The sequence below is a fragment of the Bufo bufo genome, chromosome 5, assembly GCF_905171765.1.
Source record: "Bufo bufo chromosome 5, aBufBuf1.1, whole genome shotgun sequence".
NCBI classification, from domain to species: domain Eukaryota; kingdom Metazoa; phylum Chordata; class Amphibia; order Anura; family Bufonidae; genus Bufo; species Bufo bufo.
This window is the reverse complement of record NC_053393.1, coordinates 426,710,332-426,731,849: the sequence shown is the minus strand read 5'-3', so window position 1 is coordinate 426,731,849 and position 21,518 is coordinate 426,710,332. Positions and strand designations below refer to the sequence as shown.

Below are 21,518 nucleotides of genomic sequence, written 5' to 3'. Positions count from 1 at the left end.
TTATGTATATAGTAGTAGTTTTATGTCTTATGTGTATGATTATTGTGTAATGGTAATTGTCTTTGTATGTTTGACTGCATGCTGCTGTAACAACATTTAACAATTTCCCTATTTTAGGGATTAATAAAGTTTATCTTATGTTATTTTGATATATAAAAATGGCAGACACCATTTTTATTGATCTGTGAGGGGACAAATCACATACACTTTAGATTCATTGAAACTGAAGTTTTTGGGAAATTAACAATAAATTTGAATAGTTTAGAATTGATTTGCTCATCTCTGTACAACCACGATGAGCAAAGGAACAGCACATCAAGGATGACTGAGGCGATTTTATTTAGATCCAATGATAACACCACTGATGAAAATTACTGTATGAACATTTCTTCATCATGAATTCCTAGTGCCATGGAGACAGCAATGGAACCGACCAGTGAGAGGAACTTACAATGTCTTCTGCCTCCCGTTTTGAACCTGAGTCCATGTTCATACCATCATCCCACATTATCACACGCCTGATGAAGGGTTGTTGATATCTGAAATACTGTGTCATAATTTGCATCACTGGTGTCTTCATTGGATCTGAGTTAAATCCCTTCAACCAGCATTGAGTTGCTGTTTCTAAGCTCTTCTTGGTTTTACGAAGGAATGCAGATGCCAATCTGGGTATGGAGAATATGAGACAGAGATGCTTCATTTCTTTGTCGACCAATTACATGTGCAGTTGTAGATTCCATCAACCCACATATTTTATAAACTGATCCTGTAAACTGTTATCCTTATGCCCCATTAGATGGATCATTAGCTCTTTGCAATGTTATAATTATCTGCCTGATCCAATTACTACTGCTTATTCCACTGAGGCTCCAAAGTGAATGTAGTCCAGAAACCTCAATTCAGAATTTCAACAAATTTATGTTCACAGTCTACATCTCCTTCTTGACAGCAAAGCACAAAAGGTGAAGATCTGGCACAAAACTTGGCTTAAACTGAAGATTCTTTATTACTAGGCACCTGGCAATGCAGGAACTAAATCTCTAGATGAGAAGCTTTTAATCTTTGCTCAGAATCACTGAACAGACAATACACTTTATATAAGACATGAACCAACTACCATTACAACACAATGTCAAGTAGGGCACAGTGCAAATATCTGCAGACAGGTGGAATATTACTGAAACCAGAAACAAAAGCACATAAAATATATGTCCTGATAAATGTGGAGGTTGCATGGTCTCACCACAGTAACAGCTGGAGGGGTAACACTCCAATGGGGTCGCCTTTACAATTTCAGGAGCTACAAATTTCATTAGACCATTCATATGAGAAATTAAATGACGGAAAATAAAAAGATGACACACATTTACCGCTAGTAGAATAGATGTGGATTGTGATCTTTTGCCCAATTTACTTCTGCTGGGTTTTTAATTCAACTGTTTCCAGACCATAACTGTTGCCGAACCATATCTCTGAAAACATATTTCCAAAATCTTCCTATCTAGATCATCTTGCCTATGAGATTTAAGACTTTGACTGGTTTATTGCCCATTCTGTAACAGATCTGATAATAAGCTCAAGCTCCAGACAAGTGGTATGGTTTTCCTAGATGCATTATGATATTAAACTTAGTAGTACAGAAAGAACTATTGACTGATTTTACAGTAAACATTTCCACTTAGACCACAGGAAATGGATAATGCTAGACAAGAGAACAGTGCATGCTGCCAATTCTTTCCTGTATGTCAATGGAGACGCCTTCTGTAGTATACAGATCTCAAGAGACTGATTTATACATAGCTTGACTTCCTTTAAAGGGGACATATGACTATATCTGGAAATATCTGGTCACAAAAGGATTTCAACACAAAGCCACTACCTACAAATGTTGCAGTGTATGGTTGTTAGACATGATTCTCATTGCTGGCCATGGTATTTTTTTAATTCTGTTTTTATTAATGGTTTTTAAGCAGAACAGAAAATTAGACAAAAAAAACAACTTGGTAATATAAATTAGAAGCATTCAAAAATGAGCACAATAGCCTGAGCGGGGAATGTAAATCAATTCTAAGCGAGATTCTATGCAAAATAGCTTGCAGCAGGTGGAGAAGAGTGGAGGACAGGAGCAGTGGTAGCAATAATGCTCATAGTAATTACTCAGGTTGGTGGTTCTCACACTGGTGCTCCCTGGGGCCATGCAGTGGTTCGAATGGCGCACCTTTTCTTGCCTTCAGTGAAAACTCTGGTTTTGTGGTTCATACCTGGTGTTAGGTGAGGTGCCCATGGTGGAGATGAATTTTGAGGTGCTAAACATGGTTCTAGCAGATCTCCGGTCTGCCTCTAAAGCACGTCCAGGCTCCCAAAGCCTTTCTTCTCCTGGACAACTTAGCTGTGAAGTCCATAAACCTCTTAGACAAAAAATATTTTGTTTTTGCACCTCCCCTTAACACTGGGATGCTTCAATATGCCAATATTTTTTCTCCCTTTTCTCCACTTAAGCTGGTCTTAAAGCTTTCTCTCTACGGTTTTTGCTCCTCTCTGGTGGGTTCTTTTCCAGGGCTGTTTTTTTTTTTTGCTTCTGCTCACTTTACTGTCTCTCTCTGTACTACTTTACTATGGGGATGCTGGAACAACCTCACCTAGCAAGGGTTCCTATAGCCTGTTAACTCCTTGTGCAGGAGTTAACAGGAGTTAACTCCTTGTGCACATATTTAACCCTAGAAGGAGTGGACCACTGTTGTAACAGTGGGATGCTGCAAGCTCTACCCCAGAAAGAATTATCTTTCTAGCTCCATCTATAGGTAGCTACAAGTAAGTCAATGTAAGACCCTTTATTGTGTCTTAAAACATGGCGAAACCAGAGGCATCTATTTGTAAACAGTCTCAGAGTTGCTGCTCTTGAGTACAGAGTATAGTTCTGGTTGATTATGTGATATGCTCTTGTAGTATCTCTTGGAAGGTACATTTTCTTCTCATAGTTGGGACACCTGAGTGTAGCTACCTGTTTGTGGCACTAGAGAGACCATTTTCTTCAATACTGAGGAGAGCTATTTTGCTTTTTTTCCAATGCAGCATTGTTCTGAAGTCTTCCTTTCAGCTTGATCTCCACAAGGAGAAACAGTAATTTCTAAGAGAGCAAGAGAAAAAGAGGCAATGCTGGCAAAACAAATGATGGCATGCAAAAACAAAGACTGACTAATTACATACAGTATATAAACTAACGTATTGTGAACTCTAGCTAAGCACAGCATGTAGATACTAGGATATAAAGCCCTCATACACATCAGAGTATTTTCCAATGAACCTGCTGTTTTGTCCGACAATCTAATGTGTATGGGGAGCTGCTGACTATCCAGTGACAGATGATGTTATGGGACAGAAGGATCAAGCACGCTGAATTTCCACGCACAATCCCGTGAAATACCGTAATAGGGGGACTAGAATAAACCATTGTTTCTACAGCAGGTTTCTTCTATTCAAAATGTCTTATATTAGTTCATTTTGGAAGCTTTAATATAAGAATAGTCTCTTGTTCAGCATCATCTGGTAGGAAGATCTGTTGAAATACAACAGTGACATTGCTAATGAGCTTTTATATCTGAGTCAGTGTATGAGTCAGAGTTCCAATTAAGCAGTAATGGTTGTGATTGCCATAAATTAAGAACTTGGTGTGATGCATATACAGTAAAAAATAGTGCTCCATCACTCTAAACTCTGTATTCCTGTAAGCCGGGAAATTAAACACTTTGAGAACCATAAAAGGACACTTATTTCAGCTATACTATACAAGTGGCCTGTTTTTGTAGATAACTCTAAGAATGAATGCACATCATAGATTCCACAATTCAAGTGCCATTTTGTGCATCGTATCTTACAATAAGCAGGACACATCAGCTAGGAAACTACTGAGGCTACGAGGGAGCTATCCGAGTGCTGAATTATTATATCTCATTGACTACTCTGGACTGTACTGGTCAAATGAAAGCACGACTATACCTTTGAAATACAAATTGAGTATTTACTATGCCTTGTATGCACTGCTACAAAACTGCATGAATGGATGAAAAAAAGAACAGAAATAGGGAAGCGAGAAAACACTGGAGTCTCTTGTTTAAAAATTCTGCAACATCGAAAAGACTTATGAGAGTTAAGAGACAGAGGAATCAATACACTGGAATTCTGATTTCAGTACTATTACTGCTATTATACCTTCTGATAGAACATAGACTCTATTTTAGGAAATGGGTTGAATAAAAAAAAAGTAGACCGATACACCTCAGCTTCTTTTTAAAAACGGGCCCTCTATCAAAATATGTTTATCTCACTGAAAAGCCTCTGATTTTACAATAATATGTTATATTCTGTTTAGGTGACTGTCATTTTTTAATCCGTTACCTGGTCTGAAGAGGCCTTAATTAGAGAGGAGTAAAGTTTTTAAAAATTTGATTCGGCTGACTTGACGAATTTCACCAAGAAAGTCAGTTCCATCCAAATTAATTAGTCACAAATCACTATAAATCAAGTATTCCCAGGCCACTCTGTCTAATCATATTCTTCCCACTTGGAGGCCCAATCTCAGTGTGAAGGCTTATATTCTATTTGGGTGACTGTCATTTTTTAATCCGTTACGTGGTCTGAAGAGGCCTTAATTAGAGATGAGTAAAGTTTTGAAAAATTTGATTCGGCTGACTCGCCGAATTTCACCAAGAAAGTCAGTTCCATCCGAATTAATTTGTCATGAATCACTATAAATCAAGTGTTCCCAGGCCACTCTGTCTAATCATATTCTTTCCACTTGGTGGCCCAATCTCAGTGCGAAGGCTTGGAAGTTAAAAGGATAACTGTAATATTTTCTTCAAAAAATCTATTTTAGCATATTTTACTACTGCAGCAGCATTATGCATAAAGCAATCTTTAGTTTCTTCACTTACCACTGTTTTCCTTGAGTTTTCCCCTTAGTTACATCTGTTTTGAATCCTACATTATGACGATCTTCTCAAGATGGCTCCTCTGCCAGTTCTTTGAGGCCAAAACTGCATTCCCTCAGGTCACATACAAACTTGCTGTAGCCATCAGCTTCCTGCCAGCCAATCAGATTGGATTACTGAGAGACACGCCTCCTCACTCTGAAGCCTAATGCAGGCATGCAGTGTGAAGGACCGCCCCTCTGTCTTCCTAGCCGGAGACAGATGAGACATAGCAACGGTCTTTTAAGGGAGCAGTGGAAAGGGACAGGAGACATTAATGAGGTAATTACAGATCTTTTGGTAATCATTGACAGACTAACTCAGGTATACATGCCTAGCTCTAATAAACTAGCAAATAAAATAAAATAAATGACAGTTATCCTTTAACCCTTTCCCAGCCGCCGACAGTAAATTTGTGTTGGCAGCCGGGCGTTTTAAAATGGAGCGGGTGCCATGGCCACCGTGTGTCTGCTGTTTTAAAGCGCAGACACCTGGCACTAATGTCCGCGACCAGCGGTAATGTCGGTCGTGTACTTTTAACCCTTCAGCTGCCATGGTCATCCGGGTCTGCTCCGGCTCCCCCCGGCGTGTATACAGAAGACGCTGTCTTCCTGTGTGATGGTACCAGAGATGTTACACAGCTCAAAGCAATAAAATTGAGGGATTCACAACAGGGATGACCAAAACCCCATGTGGATTCCTCTATAAACTCCGGGATCCTTCCCTAATATAAACCTAGTGTTACTTTGCTTATAAAATTATTAGGGTTAAGACCAGATGGCCGAACACGGTAGATGGATCAAACATGGCTGCTAGATTATTGCAAAAACACTGTCCCTCGCATATGAGCGCTTGTGACGTCTCTCCCTATGCTCAGCTCACTGGACAATGCCAGAGAGCGCATGGGATGAGGGCTTTATAGGGCTGTGACATCACAGGTGATGGCTACCTGCTGATTGACTGGCTGCACATAGTGAAACTTTTCACTGGCAGAACTGATCTGGATCTGAAAAGACCCAGCAGCTCTGCCATGCCCAGAGACACCAGAGACACATGATTCTTGGGTGCAGTAAAGAAAGAAGCATTACTGCTTCCTCTATTAACTACATAGCTTACAGTGAGTGCTATATACGCTGGAAAAGAGTAAACAGAAATTTTTATAAACCGTTTCTATCTTTGCCTCTGGGTGTTAAATTGCAGGAGTAAGAGCATTACTACAGCGACGCCAAAAGACATTGGTGCAGACTCACCACGGGCACCAGCTACCATCAAAAGACATTAATATTATGTTAATATAGAAAACTCCATGATCGTCTTAAATTTCATCTGTGTATCTTAATAGAAACGACAGCTGATGATTTGGCTTCATGTATATTCATTAGAGGCTCTGTCCCTCACCAGATCTCTTAAAAAACAAAACAGTTTCCTCTACATGTTGATGACTGACTGACCGTCTATCATGTCACCAGGGGTGGATTAAGTGTACCCTGGGCCCGGGGCTGTACACATAAGGCTACTTTCACATTAGCGTTTTTTTTCAGATCCGTCATGAATCTGCAAAAACGCTTCCGTTACAATAATACAACCGCATGCATCCATCATGATCCGGTTGTATTAGGTCTTCTATAGCCATAACGGATCCGTCTTGAACACCATTGAAAGTCAATGGGGGACGGATCCGTTTTCTATTGTAGCAATGAAAACAGATCCTTCCCCATTGACTTACGTTGTGTGTCGGGACGGATCCGTCTTGCTCTGCACCACATCTCGGACAGAAAAATGCTGCTTGCAGGACGCCACCAAACGCAATGGAATGCATTTTGGTGCATTCCGTTTCGTTCCGTTCAGTTTTGTCCCCATTGACAATGAATGGGGACAAAACTGAAGCATTTTCTTCCGCTATTGAGATCCTATAAACGCAGATATGAAAGTAGCCTAGGTTTTTGTTCCTGTGTGCATTTGAAAACATTAATCCGTTTTTTTATGTTTATTTTGGAGTAATGGCTTCTTCCTGGCAGAGTGGCATTTCAGCCCATGTTGATATAGTACTCATTTTACTGTGGATATTGACACAATCTTACCAGCTTCCACCATCATCTTCACAAAAGTCTTTTGCTTTTGTTCTTGGGTTGATATGCACATGTAGGACCAAAACACGTTCATCTCTGGGACACAGAACCCGTCTCCTTCCTGAGCGGTATGATGGCTGGACATTCCCATCTTGTTTGTACTTGAATATATTAGTTTGTACAGATGAACGAGGCACCTTCAGGTACCTTGAAATTGCCCCCAAAGTTGAGCCAGACTTGTGCAAGTCCACAATTCTCTTCCTGATATCTTGGCTGATTTCTTTAGACTTTCCCATGATACTACACAAAGAAGCAGTGTGTTTCAGATGGGCATTTAAATGCATCCACAGGTGTGTCTCTAATTAACTCAGATGTTGCCAACAAACCTAACAGAAGCTTCCAAACACATGACATCATCAATCCTATGGGCAGTCCAGAATTGTTTAAAGGCATTGTAAACTTTTGACATTGCAGAAAGTAATAAAAATGCCTTAAAACATTCTCTCTCTCATTATTCTGGCATTTAGCAAATAATAATAATTATGGTAATCCTAATTGACCAAAAAGAGAAAAGGTTTATTCTGATTTCATGTCAGATATTGAGAAAAACATGCATATTTGTCTTTTTATATAGTGTATGTAAACTGCTGGTTTCAAATATATATATATATAGAGGCAGTGACAGGCCTCATACCTATTAGAGGAGATGTATGTATTGATTTGCTGCGTTTTCCCCACAATCACCTGACCTGAGGTGAGGCCAGGTGCGATAATCACTTGGGGATAAAGCAATCCTCAGTGTGTGAAAGGAGGAGTTAGGCCCCAGGGAACAGACCCTGAGAGGGTCTGTGTGGCTCCAGCCAGGAGGGCTGGGGGCCACAAGGCTGAGTAAGCCTGAGTTTGGGGGGATCCAGCGACACCTGGAGAAGAGAGTCGGACCAAAGCTGAATACCACAATGTGAACTGCGTCTTTAGAGGTGAGTTAGGGAGACCTCTGTATAGTGAGTGCCTAGCCGGGCAAGCATTTATTGTTTTGTGTTGATGTAACACATTGTGAGGTGAAGCTGCGACTTCATGGTGCTGAGTGAGGCCAAACTTGGAAATGTGATGTGCTGTGTGACAAAGCACTGCTTGAGCTTGAAAATCCCCTGTTTGATGAGAAGTCTCTCATTGCCGACCCCTGAGAGAGAGCGATCCCTTACAATATACTGTATATATGTACACACACACTCTTGTTATCTTCTGTCATGAAGCCTGTTTAGGTGAAGGGGGCCATGACCTTGCTGCCCCATCCCAGGAGGTCAGAGCTTATTTTTTTCTTTCATGTTTTTTATTCAGGGAGAACTTCTGGGGGGAGCAGAAGACAGGTCTCCTGGATTCTTCCTGATTCGCTCTCCAACACTAGAGGCTGTATTTAGTTACAGCCAACAGACACTCAACTTTACATTGTGGGGAATAGTCTGTGAAAATGACCCCTGCGTCAGAACGTGACCTGACGTCCAGAGGTCACCTGACCCTTCCTCATTCACCCCTCCCTCTCCCTTCAGTATTATGTTTGGTCCGTAATACAGCCTGCTTATGAAGACTGGCAATACACTGCAGGCTTTTGTATGTGGGGCCCTGGGCTGCTGACCCAAATATAAATTTATAACCATTTGATATATCTAATTAATATCTAGTCTAAGTTTACACTTTCTAAATATTTATTAAACCTGCCTTATCATTTAATTTATACCCCATATAAGAATATATTGTAATATAAGGCTACATTCACACGTCAGTATTTTTCTATAATCCGATTTTCGGTCCGTTTTTTGCGGATCCGTTGTTCCTGAAAATGTTTCCGTATGTCATCTGTATGTCATCCGTTTTTTGCGGATCCGCAAAAAACGGAAACATGTATAAATTTCAATAAGCAAATAAAGTTGTTTGGATTTCTTTTAAAAAAATAAATAAAAAATTAAATGTAATTTCCAGAAACGGATTCCGTATAAAACGGATGACATACGTAATGACATCCGAATGTCTTCCGTTTTTTGCGGATCCATTGACTTTGTATTGTACCAGGATCTCATTTTTCAGGAAAAGAATAGGACATGTTTTATATTTAAACGGACATGCGGAACGGAACAACAGAAACAGACAGCACACATTGTGCTGTCCGTTTTTTTCCAGGACCCATTGAAAATGAATGGGTCCAGATCTGGTCCAGATCTGTTCCAGAAAAAACGGAACAGATCAGGAAAGAAAAAACGGACGTGTGAATGGACCCTAACTATGATTGCAACTGAAAAGGTGACTGATGCTCTTTAATGAGATTTTTCTGGAACTCCATTTAACCTCTTTTTAGCCTAGCACTGTAAGGCTACTTTCACACTAGCGTTCGGGTGTCCGCTCGTGAGCTCCGTTTGAAGGGGCTCACGAGCGGCCCCGAACGCATCCGTCTGGCCCCAATGCATTCTCAGTGGAGGCGGATCCACTGAGAATGCATCAGTCTGCCAGCGTTCAGCCTCCGCTCAGCAGGCGGACACCTGAACGCTGCTTGCAGCGTTCGGGTGTCCGCCTGGCCGTGCGGAGGCGAGCGGATCCGTCCAGACTTATAATGGAAGTCAATGGGGACGGATCCGCTTGAAGATGACACTATATGGCTCAATCTTCAAGCGGATCCGTTCCCCATTGACTTTCAATGTAAAGTCTGAACGGATCCGCTCAGGCTACATTCACACTTAGAGATTTTTCTAAGTTATAATGCAGACGCATCCGTTCTGAACGGATGCAAACGTCTGCATTATCGGAGCGGATCCGTCTGATGAAACATCAGACGGATCCGCTCCGAACGCTAGTGTGAAAGTAGCCTAATGGTAGATAACATTCAGTTTGTAAGGCTGAAAAAAGACATCTGTCCAATCAGTTCAGCCTGTTATCCTGCAAGTAGATACAGAGGAAGGCAAAAAAAAATAAAAAAAAATGAGAATATTATGAAGAGAATAGGACCCAATACTGACCCCTGTGGTACCCCACTAGTGACAGTGACCCAATCTGAGTGTGTACATGTAGTGTACGGGGACTGTAATGCCCGTCACTACAAAAGTGTCACTTGGTGTGCTGTCGTCCCTCCTTAATTATGGGGAAGTTGGTATATGTCATCTTTATAAATTGTCATATAATGTAATGCTATGTATTTCCCTGTTACTGTGAAACTTGCATGTACAGGCCTGCTAGGGGTGTCATCCCAGCTCTTAGTCACTAGAGGGAGCTAGGGAGCCCTAGTTTATATAAGGCCCAGACAGGGAAAGGAAGGGCAGTTGAGTCTGGAGTTGAGTCTGGAGTTGAGTCTGGAGTTGAGTCTGGAGTTGAGTCTGGAGACTAGACCATGTCAGAGACAAGTCCAGGCCTGAAGCCTGCGGTCCAGGAGAGGGTTTTGCAGTCCCTGTAACCGGGTTCCAGATTCTAGTAGAAGGTTCCCCTCCTGAATTCCCATATGCCGAAACAGGAATACCTCAGTTAAAGAGCCTGAGGAAGCTGAGAGGGAGACAGAGGCAAAGCGCAGAAAAGCAAGAGGTACTCAAGATAACAGAGGAGGTACTTTATAAAGAGAGAACCAAGGATATACGCCAGAGTTAAGGTATTGGGCCTTGGAGAAGATTTTCTATGTCTCAGGATCAGTCAGGAATAGAGTGCAAGCTCCTGTACTGCAAGTCCTGTGTTTCACACTCTGAAGTCACCTTGCTTAATCTGTATTGCCTGCATCGACCGTATTTAAAAATTAACTGTATGCAAAGGAACTGTGCTTCCGTTAATGTCTCTATATGGAAACTACTAAAGTTGGAGTTTTGTTTTAACATCACGTGGTTCCTCAGTTATTCCTGCTATCAGCAAACGGCGTGCCACCGTTTAATTGGCACTGGCGTCACGAACATTTTCCTACCATCACCTGCTTATGCAGAGAGTCAGCCGTCTCAGGTTAGTGTCTATTGCACTACTACACCCAGGAACACATTTCTACACACAACTTGAGTACGCTGCATACATTGCTGCAAGCTGCAGGTTAACGCTCAGTGACATAATATTACAACGCAGTGTTGGTGCAGTCACAGGAGCTGTGCCTGTGCAATCACTTGTGGGTGCCATCTGTATTATACTGCTGGCACCCTGCTCTCATTGCAAGGATTAGAAATAACAATGATCCTAGCAGTTTAACCCCTTAGATGCCACAGTCAGTGTTGACCACGGCATGCAAGTGGTTAGAAGGTGGTTTCTCACTCTATTGATAATGTGATTGCGGGTGATGAGGGGTTGCTATGGCAGCTGGGGGCCTAACAATGGCCTCCAGACCTGCTATGTATGAATGTATATTCATTCATGTCTGTTTTACAGCAACTAACATAATGCAGTGCAGTACAGAAGAATTGCAGTGTTATATATAAAGATCAGTGGATAGCATGTTAAAGAAATTGTTTGGAAAAATTTTTAAAATGCATTTGTTTTAGCTTTCAAACATGTTTATTTACATAATAAAAATAATTAACCTATACATAATTGTTATCTCTGCATCCACAGCGATAAATACAATAAAATTATCAATTTTTTTTATCCTATACAGTGAACATTGTCAACATTAAAAATAGGATGGTTTTTTTGTATATCCCTCCTCCCAAAAATGCAATACAAATAGTTCAATAGGTTGTATGTATTCTGAAATGGCACCAATGAAAACTACAACTCGTTCCACTAATAAACATGCCCTCATACAGCTTTATCAAAAGAAAAAGAAAAATTTTATGGCTCTTTAAATACAATTAAAGATGAGTGAATTTCTCAAAAATGTGATTCGGTTGGTTCGCTGAATTTTCCAAAAAGATTAGATTCGATCCGAATTTATTTGTGGCGAATCACATAAAAAAACGGCTATTTCCTGGCTGCAGAGAGCTTGTATAGTGGTGTAGAACACTGTGCCTTCCAGTAACACGCATAGGAAGTCTGCTGTGGTAGTGAAACAATACTGTGAGTCAGTATGACATGCAGATGACAGGCGTCGCTCTTAGAATCACTGCACACTTCACTTATTTGGGCAGTTATGGGGCCAAAACTGAACAAATAACTCAAGTGTGAGCTAAGCCTTACAGGTCAATGTTAGCGCCAGGTATAAAGAACCGTACGCCAGCGGTGATGTTCATACAAAAATATTTTATTAAACATATATGCAAATAATACAAGACAATGAATACAAAAAATGTATTAAACCCTGTTAAGAAGCCAGAGAGCGAAACGGTCGTCGGGTTGCTCCCCCCTGCCAGGTTGGTCACTGCACTATGTTGTACTTTATATGCCTGTAATTCTGTCTGTGTGGCCACCGGTGCCCTAACTTTGCCGCATACTATATGCTCCAGGGTCTCCTCAGACTCCCTGATTTTATTGTCTATCAGGGTTATTATGTGGTATTTACTGAGGTGACCCAGTTTGGAGTTTTTTGTTGATCCGTTCACTGACATGGTCATGGATACATCCATGTCTATGTACTTTTGACGTGATTGTTTATAATCTATAGTATGCTGGTTATGATTTTCGGTGTTCCACACGGACAGTGGCAATTTGTTACAATCATGAATTAATTTATATACTGGCCATGGGGGGTATTTTCATCCACATTTGTCCGCATGTCCCTTCTGCGTTTTAATCAATTTTTTGTATTCATTGTCTTGTATTATTTGCATATATGTTTAATAAAATATTTTTGTATGAACATCACCGCAGGCGTCCTGTGCATTTATAGGAGTTTGTGATTTTGTGGCCGTGCGGTGCACAATTCGGCTGGCGACAGCCATTTTTTTGGGTATAAAGAACCGTGCAGAGGCCCAGGATCCTACTATAGCATGAAAGAGCGCAGTCCTTTTACACCATCGTCAGCTGATTCCACATAGATGTCTACAGAACCTGTTCTATTAAATGCTTATTCAAGTAGAGCTCCCTGACAGAGTGGAGAGGGTGTCAGCAGTAAGTTTGCGTTGACGTCACTGATTATTTTGCCCTTCTTCTAATCCGTCAGAACAATAACTCCCAAAAACTGATCCTGTCTGTTGATCATAGGCCTTCACTCGGTCAGCATTTGGTCAGTAATCCATCAGTATTGCTAAAGCCCAACAAAAAAAACAGGAGTGGATCCAAAACAGAGATGACACGTGAATGGAATATTTGCATGTATTCTGTGTTTTGTACCCAATCCTGCTTTTGGCTACCAAATCATAAGCCAATTCTGATGCAAAACAGGGACCATGTCATGAAGAAGGCATTGGCTATTCGTTCAGTCCTATAAGCCTACCCATCCCTAAACCCCACCCCTTCCCTAACCCACATAAATAAACACACCACACCACTGCTTGGATTTAATCGGCCACAGCAGCCGTTTATTAAATAAATACAACATAAATATAACATGAGTTAACCCATGACGAGGGAGGTCCTAGAAGCCCCAATAACTTTATAAACACTGGAACACCTGCGTCTCCATCTTGCCCCCAGCCGTTGAACCCAGCTCGGAGGCAGCAACTGATGGACGCGTAATTAGTTCCTACCAGCTCCTCAATGAGAGTCCAGCGCCTCCCGCGGGGCCCTCCCATCCTCAGGTACCACCATATTCCACCACTTCAAGGACCTCCCCCGCCTCCAAGAACGCGCAGCTTGACCACCTCAACCCTGCGCGTCCCTCCACATACGCAAAGCTATCTCCACTCCACTCTGGAGCCCCAGAGCCCACAAATCCGTACCTACCGCATTCAGGTGCACTCCATCTGCCCTCCAAAACGCACCCTCACCCTTCTCCAATACCTCATGCCGCACCACCACACCACCATTCCTCGCCATAAAACGGCCCACCGCTCTGTTTACCTTTATCCTAGCCTTGTTAAGGCTCTCCACTGACCTCGCACCTCTCCACGCCTTCCGCGGCACAATGTCAGACCAGACAATAATCACCCCCGGAAACAACGCCCAAATCCTGAGTAAGTCAAACTTGACATCCCGAACCAATTCCCTAAACGGACGCTTTCCTAAATCATTCCCCCCCACATGCAAAACCAACACATTAGGAGGACGATCCAAACGAACGAAATGATGCACTTCCCGCAACACTCCGCCCCACAACATACCTCTGACGCCTAACCACATAACCGTAGCCAACTCCGGACTCACACCCAACTGCCGCCCACTCGGCCTCACATCCGCTCTAATCGCACCCCAGAACACATAGGAGTGCCCCAAAATCCACACCAACGCCGCCATCATTCGACCTGTGAACACAAAAGAACAAAATAAACATCACCTACCTACATCCTCACTCTACAACAATGCAGGCCGCACATACGATTTAAAACGAACCGACTCCCAACGCCCAATCCTCCTAATCACCTCCTCACTGGCGCCCAACCTGGCTGCCTCCGTTGCCGCCCCAATTCTGAATGAATGCCCAGAATAGTCTTTGACCGGCACCCCCAAAACCTTTAAACATTTTTTAAAGACCGCCAGAAACTGGAACCTAGACAAAAAGGAACCATCCTCATGCCTCAAAAACAGGACCTCGTTCCTCTGCAGACCCGCGCCATACGATCCCGCACACCTCACCGGGCACATACTACACCCCGGCACTGTAAACAACGTAAAACGCTGCCCCCTACCTTCCTGATCCGTTTTTGACCTGCGAATCCGGACATGCAACCTATCCCCCACCAACTCAATATCCTCACTCCTAAGGCCCCCCGCTCTCCTAACACTATCACACACCAACTCCCCCAACCGGAAAGCCCCAAAAAATGCCAAAGCAAACGCAGCCTTAAACAGCCCTAGCTCCCACCCTGAACTACAAACGCCACTCAACTTATCACCTATTTGCACCAACAGCTCAAAAGACACCGGCCTACGACAGTCCGGCACCCTGCCTGCACCCCTACGCCAACCCTTCAAAACCTGCCGCACCAAAAAACTCTTAGTCAAATCAGGTAACCCCCGCCATTTAAAACCAAACGCTATACCTGAAATAAGATGAGTCACCTTTGACACCGACCACCCCTCGCTCTTCAACTGCCCCAACAACATCAATAACCGCACATCACCATCCACTCCACCAGCACCCCAAGACCCATTCCACGCCTCCCAGGTCGTCCACGCCTTACCATACTCCCTCCAAGTACCCGGACTCAATGAATCCCTCAACAAACCCATCACTTCTCCTCCAGGATCGCCCACAGCCACGACGGACACTCCAGACCCTCCACCTCCGCTTCTGGCGCAAGAAGCCGGAACCGCTCCCACTGTAAACGAGAAAGAGAATCCGCCACTGAATTAGCCACTCCAGCCACATGTTCCGCCACCAACCACACGTTAATCGACAAGCATCGCAATACCAAAAACTGTAACAGCCTCACCACCGGCGGGGAAGATGCGGACAAACTGTTGATAGCCTGAACCACCCCCAAATTGTCACAATGAAAGCGCACCTTCCTGTTTTCAAATTTCTCGCCCCACAACACCACCGCCATTACAATGGGAAAGAGTTCTAACAAGGCCATGTTTTTCACCCACCCACGACTTACCCACGACTCTGGCCACACGCCTGCACACCATTGTCCCTGGCAATAGGCCCCAAAACCCACCCCTCCTGACGCGTCTGTATATAACTCAAAATCCACGCTATCACACAACTCCGCCATCACCAAAGACCTACCATTGTACTGACCCAAAAACTCCGCCCACACCCTCAAATCCCCTTTTAACTCTTTACGTAACCTGATAAAATGATACGGCGCCGATACCCCCGCCGTAGCCGCGGCCAATCTTCTACAAAAAATTCTACCCATAGGCATAATTTGACACGCAAAATTCAATTTACCTAACAATGACTGCAACTCCCGCAACCTAATCTTCTCCCTCCCAATGGCCCTATCAATCTCCTGACGTAAATCCACCAACTTATCCTGCGGAAGCCTACACTCCATCAGTTCCGTATCTATAACAATCCCCAAAAAACACAATTCCGTCACCGGACCCAACGTCTTCTCCTGCGCCAACGGTACCCCAAAGCGCGCAAAAACCGACTGCACTGTATGCAGCAACAAAGAACAAACCCGAGAATTCGCCGGCCCTAAACATAAAAAATCGTCTAAATAATGGATAACGGATGAACAACCTGAAACTTCCACCACTACCCATTCCAAAAATGAGCTAAAGGTCTCAAAATACGCACACGAAAGAGAGCAGCCCATCGGCAAGCACCTATCCACAAAATATTCCCCATCCCAACAACAACCCAACAATCTCATGCTCTCTACATGCACCGGAAGCAAGCGAAACGCCCCAACCGCCTCACCCATTTTACAGCCGCATCAAATGAAGTGTAGACCACCGAACAAAGTTCAGGATCTATACCATCATTGACCGACGCACCTTTCGGGTAAGACAAGTGATGAATGAGCCGAAACTTGTTCGGCTCTTTCTTCGGCACCAGCCCCAGCGGAGACACCCTCAACCCCCCAATCGGCGGCTCCTTGAATGGACCCGCCATCCGCCCCAACTCCACCTCCTTCCTCAATTTCTCGGTTACTACTTCCGCGTGAACAAGCGCAGACCTAAGATTCTTAGGAACCATAGGCCCCGCCGTAACCACCGATGGAATCCGAAAACCAAACCTAAAACCATCCCCCAACAAACCAGCCGCAACCCGATCAGGGTATCTATCTAGGAACACCTGCATCTCTTCCACCCGCACCGGCGTCCGTCCCTTTTCCAGAACCATCACCCCCCCCTATTCCTTCCCCCTTTGAAACAACGGTTAGCTCCATGGGCTCCCCCACACCCCGTGTGCTCGTGCTTAAATTTGCACTTGGCCCCAAATCTGCAATTTCCTTCGTTGAAAAGGAAACACAACCCTTTTGCCGATGCCGCTGCCAACGCCCCCGGGGATGATCCCCCGGACTCCCCCCGAAAGGACTGCCCAGCCCTAGGAGGCGCCGTCACCCTCAACCACAACCCAATATCCTTATGATCCCACCGGATATCAGGCCTCACCGCCTTACGCTGCCGGACCTGCTCATCGTACCTGAGCCAACCCATCCCACCATAAACCCTATAAGCCTCCCCAATAGCGTCCTGGTAGCAAAAAAGCACCGAACAACATTCCGGAGCCCTTTCCCCAATGACACTTGCTAATATGGCAAACGCCTGAAGCCAATTAGCAAAGGTACGTGGGATCAAACGGTGCCGCCGCTTCTCCTCCTCCTCCTCCTTTTTTCCCTCGTCCTTCTTACCCCTATCCAAATTAAACCTTTCTAATGGGAGGAGCGAGAATATCTCCACGTACTCACCTTTCCAGATCTTTTCCCTCACTTCTTGCTTCAAATGAGCCCCCAGCGGCCCCTCAAAGCACACATACACCTCACCACGAGCCCTATCATCTAACCTCTGCCCCTCCCCTTCTCCACCAGCCTGCGTCTCCACTGACACCGACCCCAACCCCGCCGCAACCCCTTGCGCACCAGCCCCTGACCCCGGCACCACTCCCCACCCAGGCAACGGAGACCCCCCGCCAGCTCCCATACCTGACAACCATCCTGCCAATCCCCCCAAAAACTGCCCCAAACCCTTACTAAAATCCCCCATGGTCCCCCCCCACCAACCGGGAGACCCTGCTCTAACATGGAACCCCAAGCAATCTCACCAGGCACCACGGGCGCTGTGACTCCCGCTGCCGTAGATCCTGACTCCTGCCGCACGGACACCGCACCATCATAGCTCCTGGACGTCGACGGCTGCTCCTCCTGGACCGCTTGCACGACCCTCTGCACCACACTGGCCGGACACCGGGACGAGACCGCGGCCTCCACCACCGCAAGGGGACCTTCTTCCACGCTGCTCAAATCTTCTCTGGACCTGCGCTGGTATTCGTCCACCACCAGCGCAGTCCGAGGAACCCGGACCTCATCACACCGCCGAGTGGACCGCCCGCTGAAGGAGGGACTGGGCCGGTCCACCGTTCCTGGTCCCGAATCCAGCTGCACAGCCGCAGGGAGCGGGGGAAGGGGCGTCCCACTCCTCACAGGGCCCCGCCGCGTATCGGGATTCCTCCCACGGCGAGAGCGGCTCGCAGAAGGCTGAGCGGCCGCTCTCCGCCGCCGAGGGTCCACAGGGGGGCTCCCTACTCGGCGCCGGGCCCGGGGGGTGACTTCAGGGCTTAGGCGCGCCGGTGGAATACTCCGCCGCGGCCGGGCAGCCCGAGCATTAGGGGTAGCCACAGGAGCAGGTGAAACCATGCATGCACCAACCTGCTCCTGCAGCCAGCCAGGCCCCCGCACCTCCGCTTCTCTCCTCAGCCTCTCTAACATCTCCTCCACTGTCATCACAGGCGCCGACATGCTGCCGATTCAGTCTCCTGGCCAACACTGCTCCTGCTTCCGCCTTCTTCCTCAGTCTCGCCTCTGGCCACGCCCCCCGCCGCCCTAGCAACTCGCGCCTCACCTCGGCTCCCGCCCCCACTCACCATTAACCCTTTCCTCACCTAGTCCTGTACTGCCAAGCCTCTTCATGGACGTCCTCCCCCACCGCTGCGCTCCTGTCCGGACTAACTAACAGGTCTTACAGCTGCTACATAGACAGGATCCGTTGTGCGTCTCATTTTTCCTACCTTCTGACAGATCAGAAGAAGGGTCAAATAAATGATGTCAACCAGGGCAAAAAGGCAAAATAGTGGCCCAGTCATGGAGTGGGGAGGGTGGGATCAGCATGAGAAGTCCATAAAGTGGCCCAATGACAGAGTTTTGAGCTGGAAGCTGCATGAGGACACCACAGAGTGGCCCAGTGACAGAGTGGTGAGGTGGCAGCAGCATGAGAAGACAACAGAGAGGTGAGGTGGAAGGAGCAGGAGAAGACCACAGAGTGGCCCAGTGACATAGTGGTGAGGTGGCAGCAGCATGAGGAGACCACAGAGTGGCCCAGTAACAAAGTGAGGTAGCAGCAGCATGAGGTGACCACAGAGTGGTGAGGTGGCAGCAGCATGAGGAGACCACAGAGTGGTGAGGTGGTAGCAGCATGAGGAAACCACAGAGCGGCCCAGTGACATAGTGGTGAGGTGGCAGCAGCATGAGGAGACCACAGAGTGGCCCAGGGACATAGTGGTGATGTGGCCGCAGAATGAGGAGACCATAGAGTGGTGAGGTGGCAGCAACATGAGTAGACCATAGAGTGGTGAGGTGGCAGCAGTATGAGGAGACCACAGAGTGGTGATTTGGCAGCAGCTTGAGGAGACCACAGAGTGGCCCGGTAACATAGTGGTGAGGAGGTGGCAGCAGCATGAGGAGACAACAGAGTGGTGAGGTGGCAGCAGCATGAGGAGACCAAAGAGTGGCCCAGTGACATAGGGGTGAGGTGCCAGCAGCATGAAAAGACCACAGAGTGGTGAGGGTTCAGCAGCATGAGGAGACTATAGAGTGGCCTAATAACATAGTGGAGATGTGGCAGCAGCATGAGGAGACCACAAAGTGGTGAGGTGGCAGCAGTATGACGAGACCACAGAGTGGCCCAGTGACATAGTGGTGATGTGGCAGCAGCATGAGGAGACCACAGAGTGGTCAGGTGGCATCAGCATAAGGAGACCATAGAGTGGTGATGTAGCAGCAGAATAAGGAGACCACAGAGTGGTGAGGTGGCAGCAGCATGAGCAGACCACAGAGTGGCACAGTGACCTATTCACAAATAAGCGCTTTACTTCACTGCAGAGGACGGCGCTCATTGGTTATTACCGCCTCCTGCACCCCCAGATATACTGTAGGTGCCCTGCAATACCCAGTAAGCATTTTCCCTGAAGGCTCACGCACACGGCCATTGTTTTAGTCCGCATCTGAGCCACATTTTTTTTATTATTCACTTTAACGGGGCTGCAAAAGATGCGGACAGCACTCCATGTGCTGTCCGCATCCGTTACTTCGTTCTGCAAAATGCAGAACACACATGGCTGGTGTCCTGCTGACCGAAAGAAAGGGTACGGTCGTGTGTATGAGGCCTTACTAGCCGGGAAAGCACTTATTGGTTAACCCTTTAATGACCAGGCCTGAAAAGGCCTTAATGACCAGTCACTTTTTTGTGATTTAGCGCACATGGTTCAAACACTTTGAACTTTTTTTATTTTTTGGACGGACACTGACTTTTTACTTTGCACATTTTCCTTTTTTTGTATTTTATTTATTTTGTATTTTTTTTTATTTTTATCATCACTATTATTTATTTTTAAAATATATTTTTGACATAATATGACAGTGAACAATTTTTTCTTTTTAGTTTTTTTTTTTATTTGTATTTTATTTATTCATTTATTTAAAGGATAACTGTCACATTTAGACCCTAATTTCAATTTCCATATATGTAGTTACTAATAACATGATATTTCAGAATCAGTTACTATTAGACTGACTTACCCCATATTTAATAAGATTCAGCCCTTAGCAACCAGTCTACATAAAAATGTAATTTCACTATTCAGTTGAGATGGCCGCCACTGCCCTCACCCTGAGGCTAATCCCGCCTGCCCTCACTAGCCAGTAACAATAGCCCCCCAAAAGTGTCACTAACCAGAGCCTCCCCCTAAAGGGTTAATCTCCTGCAGCACTGAGGGGTCCTCTTACCACATGTTGCTTTCATTTATACACTGAGCAGATGGCAGATCTCCCTTCCCTGCGCTGATTCGGCTCTACATCCTTCAGCTCTGCTGAGTGAGGGAGCGTCTGCCAAGCGCAGGGACAGGGAGAAGTGCGATGTTATCAGCTGCTGGGGAGGACCTGGCTTTAATCCTTTACCTACAGTCCCTGGCTGTCTGTAATCTGACCTTGCAGGCTGCCTGCTTCTGTGTCCTCTCCTTCAACAGATAGAGGACCATGCATAGCAACCTGATTTTAATCACAGGTAAAAGTAGGCCGTACAGGGAACAAAACTGTGGAATTAAGGGGTAATTGAATACACACTGAAAAGTTTAAATAGGGCCACCAAGGAGATATTAATCACCACAATCCAATACTCCAAAAAAAATAAAAAATGACAGTTATCCTTTAACATCTTTTTGCAAAAATTTCCTTTTTTTTTATTTTATATATTTTTACAGCACTGTATATCCCCCAAGAGATCTTTAAAAGACCTCTGGGGGACACTGACTTTTTTTTGTTATCTTGCACATTTTTTTTCCTTTTCATTTGTTTTTTTTATGTTTTCAATTTTTTTTTTAAACTTTTTGCACTATTTCCACTGTAACTGGAGCATCCAAAGTCACCCCAGTTACAGGGAAAACCAGACTGCTGGGTGGGGCGGATGGGGGGGCTTTGTACAGGTTAGACCTGGTGAGGCGCTGCAGTCCTCTGCCCCTGACACCCTGCGATCACGTGATAGCCAGGTTAAACTGCACAGCACGCCGCTCACCTGTGTGAGGAGAAGGCAGAAGTGCTGACACACTTCT

General features: G+C 45.3%; 1 protein-coding gene across 1 annotated transcript; it reads right to left on the bottom strand.

The window, feature by feature from the left end:
* Positions 1-3,031: 3,031 nt before the first annotated feature.
* LOC121002548 lies at positions 3,032-18,435 on the bottom strand. The gene is made up of 6 exons (XM_040433991.1): positions 18,346-18,435; positions 17,742-18,075; positions 14,182-14,322; positions 6,218-6,229; positions 6,084-6,100; positions 3,032-3,127 (listed from the first exon to the last, which is right to left on the bottom strand). Exons 1-6 carry the CDS (start codon positions 18,433-18,435, stop codon positions 3,032-3,034), a joined length of 690 nt encoding a protein of 229 aa, XP_040289925.1.
* Positions 18,436-21,518: the final 3,083 nt, after the last annotated feature.